This window comes from Octopus bimaculoides, chromosome 8 (assembly GCF_001194135.2).
Source record: "Octopus bimaculoides isolate UCB-OBI-ISO-001 chromosome 8, ASM119413v2, whole genome shotgun sequence".
NCBI classification, from domain to species: domain Eukaryota; kingdom Metazoa; phylum Mollusca; class Cephalopoda; order Octopoda; family Octopodidae; genus Octopus; species Octopus bimaculoides.
The window spans coordinates 40,590,922-40,595,131 of NC_068988.1; the positions used below are offsets into that span (position 1 = coordinate 40,590,922).

General features: G+C 31.3%; 1 protein-coding gene across 1 annotated transcript in view; it reads right to left on the reverse strand.

Moving 5' to 3' along the window:
- LOC106880749 (galaxin-2) overlaps positions 1–2,121 on the reverse strand; it is a 67,334-nt gene extending 65,213 nt beyond the window's left edge. Inside the window, exon 1 of the mRNA XM_014930845.2 lies at positions 1,934–2,121. Within this exon, the coding sequence (XP_014786331.1) occupies positions 1,934–2,084 (151 nt within the window). The 5' untranslated portion in view covers positions 2,085–2,121. The remainder of the gene's footprint in view (positions 1–1,933) is intronic.
- Positions 2,122–4,210: the final 2,089 nt, after the last annotated feature.

Below are 4,210 nucleotides of genomic sequence, written 5' to 3' on the forward strand. Positions count from 1 at the left end.
CTGTTCTCTTATAAACAAAATCCTCCAAAAACATGTTTTATATGAATAAGCAAGATTTCTGTATTTTCACAGAACTATATTTGACAAGTTCGAAAGAAGAACGAAAGCGTTAATATGGAAATGAAAGTATAAAATAAATGAAAGAAGTTTTTTCAAAATTTCTGACGACTTTTTTTCAATATATATATATATGTGTGTGTGTATGTATGCATGTTTGTATGTATGTATGTATGTATATTATAAACACATACGGGACAGGTTAACCACCTGGCCAGCTACATGCGTTTCGAGGCTTGCTACGTAATTTCTATTTGGATATATTTGAGGTACTTATATGTATTCATGACATTACTTCTGCTTTTCCGCGGGTATGTGTAAGCATTTCATTTATTTTCAATATGTTCTTCGCTGATGAAGGAAAAATCTGTTTGGGTTAATTCTGAAATTGGACCGAAACAGATAACTAAATTTTTACGAATTGCTCTTAGCTTGATTCCTCGTTTCGACACGTGTGTAAATAGTGAAAATATTTAATGTGATTAGACGATTTAGTGTCTACTTTCAACGTATAGGCAAACAAAAGTTTTTCATTGCCCTTATTTATAACTGTGCTTATAATTACACCTTAAAGGGTATTTTTCATATGCTGGCCCCCTGTACAATTTTTTACAATTTTATCCTTATATTACAAATATGTGTGTGTGTGTGTGTGTGTCTGCCTGTGTCTATTTTATGTATATATATATATATATATATATATACATGTATGTATCTAAGTATGCATGTATGTATGTAGCACCCGCCCCTAAAAATCCAGGTCTTGTGCCGAACTTTAAAACAAACATAGATAGATAAATCGATAGATAGATAGATATGATACAAAATATTCTACTTTCTTACTTTGAAGGTACGCATATAAGCAAATAACTGACACTAAACAGTTAATCCGCATTATCACCCAAATGTACACACTAACTTTCAGAGTACTCTACATTCTCAACGCAAACAACAGTAGCTATAAATTTATCGCACCTATAAGATACAAACACGTGAAGACTGAGTGTTCATTCACATTTGCATTAAAAAACATGCACCCATATTACAATCGAATATTTCCAGGCATTCAAATACAACATTAATACAATTTAGCATAAACGTGCATATATAATTCAAGTAGTCATGAAAAAAGAGAACAGAAAACGTTAATTAAAAGTTGTGTATATGCCGGTGCTTCCTAGACTGTAATTTCGACTAGTGTGGAGAAATGTATATAAGCATACACAAAAACTTAAACACACTCACATACATACATACATACATACATACATACAAAAATACGCTGTTGCTAGTATTGAAATTCTAATGAAGGAGCCTTTGGATCTAAGTTAGAAGCCGGTTCCTCTTTGTATTGGCCAGAAATCTTGAAATAAACTAAATAATGACATACATAACATTCGGTATCAATCTTGTACTCACTTCAGGTAGGCTTACAACCAGATTTGATACTAGTTTGGATGAGCAATATTCTATTTGGGACTTGATAAAATATGAACTTGTTTCCAATACTGCTTATAACCTAGAATTGTATTTTGTAAGTATGTATTCACATGATAACGTGAATAGATATTTATTTAATATGGCGTCAGTAAAATTAAGGTGCAAAAAATGTATTCCTCTTAACATAAATATCAAATGATACTAATGCGATATTCGAAGTGAAATAGCAGTATCTATGATTTGAATTTTACTTTATATTGATCTATATAAACAATGCCTGTAAGTATTTATAATTCACTTTAAACTCAATAGAAGCATATCGATCTTCATTCGTGATATTCTAGCAACTTTGAAAATGTATACGACCTAACATTTTTTGTTATATGTACTTGCAGAATGAAAACAAGCTACATGTAGAATTGTAAAAACGACTTACAAGTTGTTTGAGGAATATAATGTGGATGCAAGGCAGTTGCTGATCCAATGACTGCAAGCAAAGCAGATGCAATGGTGATTAAACTTTTGAACATGATCTTCCCTGTTCTCTTCTCGATTCCAGATTCACTTTGATAAGAACGGGTAAACATTTATATATTGTTCTCAAAATTAAAACTTAGACTATGCAACCTAAAGTTCTCACACTATTACTTTTATATCTTGTTCCTGACTTTACTGCATGAGAATATTTCACTGTTGTGCAACTAGAGAAACAAAGGATGCATTCAATAAATAATAAAATCAAAGTTAGATTGGAATAATTTAAGTTAAAAAAAAAACCCGAATAGTGTGAAGAGTAATTGTGATGCAATCGCAATGGCATTTTCATTATTTAGGCTATTATTAGCATTATTATTATTATAATTAATGGAGTGAACTGGTAAAATCGTTAGCAACCAGACAATATGCTTTGTAGTATTTCTGAATTCAACTTCTGCCGATATCGAATTTGCCTTTCGTCATTTCGGGTTCGATAAATTAAGTACCAGTGAAACAATGGGATCGATGTAATCAACTTGTCTCCTCAACCAAAATTTCAGGCCTTGTTCCTTTAGAAGAAAAGCTCATTATTACTATTAAGGTGGCGAGCTGGTAAAATCGTAAGTTCACCGGGTGAAATGTTTAGCAGTATTTCGTTTGTCGCTACGTTCTGAGTTCAAATTCCACCGAGTTCGACTTTGCTTTTCATTTTTTCGGGATTAATAACTCAAATATTTCTCAAGTACAGTGAGTCCGTGTGTTGAAGCACATTTTATTGTGTCTGAGGAGAGTCATTCTGTTTTAATGCCTTGTTAATTAATACACTCTCTAGTTCGATTTCCACTCATTTATTTATTCATTTATCTATTTCCTAAAATGTTCATTGCTTCTTGGAAACTCTTCAATACGTGATGACTCTGTCCGTTATCAGAGCTGCTTTCTTCTTGTTTGTTTGTTTGTTTGCTTGTGTGCATGTGTGTACGGTAGTGTGCATGTATATATACATATGTATATACGTAAGTATGTATGTATGTACGTAAGTATGTATGTATGTGTGTATGTATGCATACATATATGTATATATATATGCGTGTGTGTACGTTTGTATGTATCTATTCTACATATTCATGTGTTTGTGTGGTTTGTGTATGCATATTTGTGTATTTGCATCTATGTGTATGTGTGAGTGTGAGTGTGCTTATCTGTCCGTATTTCGTATGTATCTATTTACCTACGTATCTGTTTACCTGCATATCCATTTACTACTTATCTATCTATCTATCTATCTATCTATCTATCTATCTATCTATCTATCTATCTATCTATCTATCTATCTGTCTGTCTATCATATATATATATATATATATATATATATTCTGGATTAAATAAAAGTCAACGAACCGAGAATATGACTTAATTATATATATAATTAAACACACGTGTAGTAAATAAACAAACGAACATATACTAAATATATATATACTAAATACATAACAGCCTACTAACAAATCTACTTAGGTATGTATATACTGTTTGTATTGGGGTATCACTAACATCTACGTGTCTCCTATTTAGTACTGGAGATGTTTAATTTATGAGGACGTACGCCTGTATTTACTTTAGTGATGGGTCCCTCGGGTACTTGGATGAAATGCGGATTTCAAGTTGCCCCAGTGAGCATTTATGTTGGTCTTTGGCATTTTGGTAGAGTATGAAGGACTGTTATTTGTCGTCATAATGTCGCAAATGTTCATTTTATTATTATTATTATTATTGTTCAGTAGTTTTATTTTTATAACGTGCTTTCACTTCACTACCGAGCGCAGCTCTGTGCGCCTTGGGTATGTGATGTGGTTTGCCGTGATGCTCTTATGTTTACTGTATTGAAAGCGTTTTGCGTAGGATGTGTGCAGTGCCCAGTAGTGCAATTTTCTGTATGTTATATATATTTGTAAGTCCTGGTGTTTTTGTTTTATTATTATTATTATCATTATTATTATTATCATTATTATTATCATCATCATCATGATGATCATCATCATCATCATTATTATTATGATTATTATTATCATCATCATCATTATTATTATCATCATCATCATCATTATTATTATCATCATCATCATCATCATTATTATTATGATTATCATCATCATCATCATTATTATTATTATTATCATCATCATCATCATCATTATTATTATCATCATCATTATTATTATTATCATCATCATCA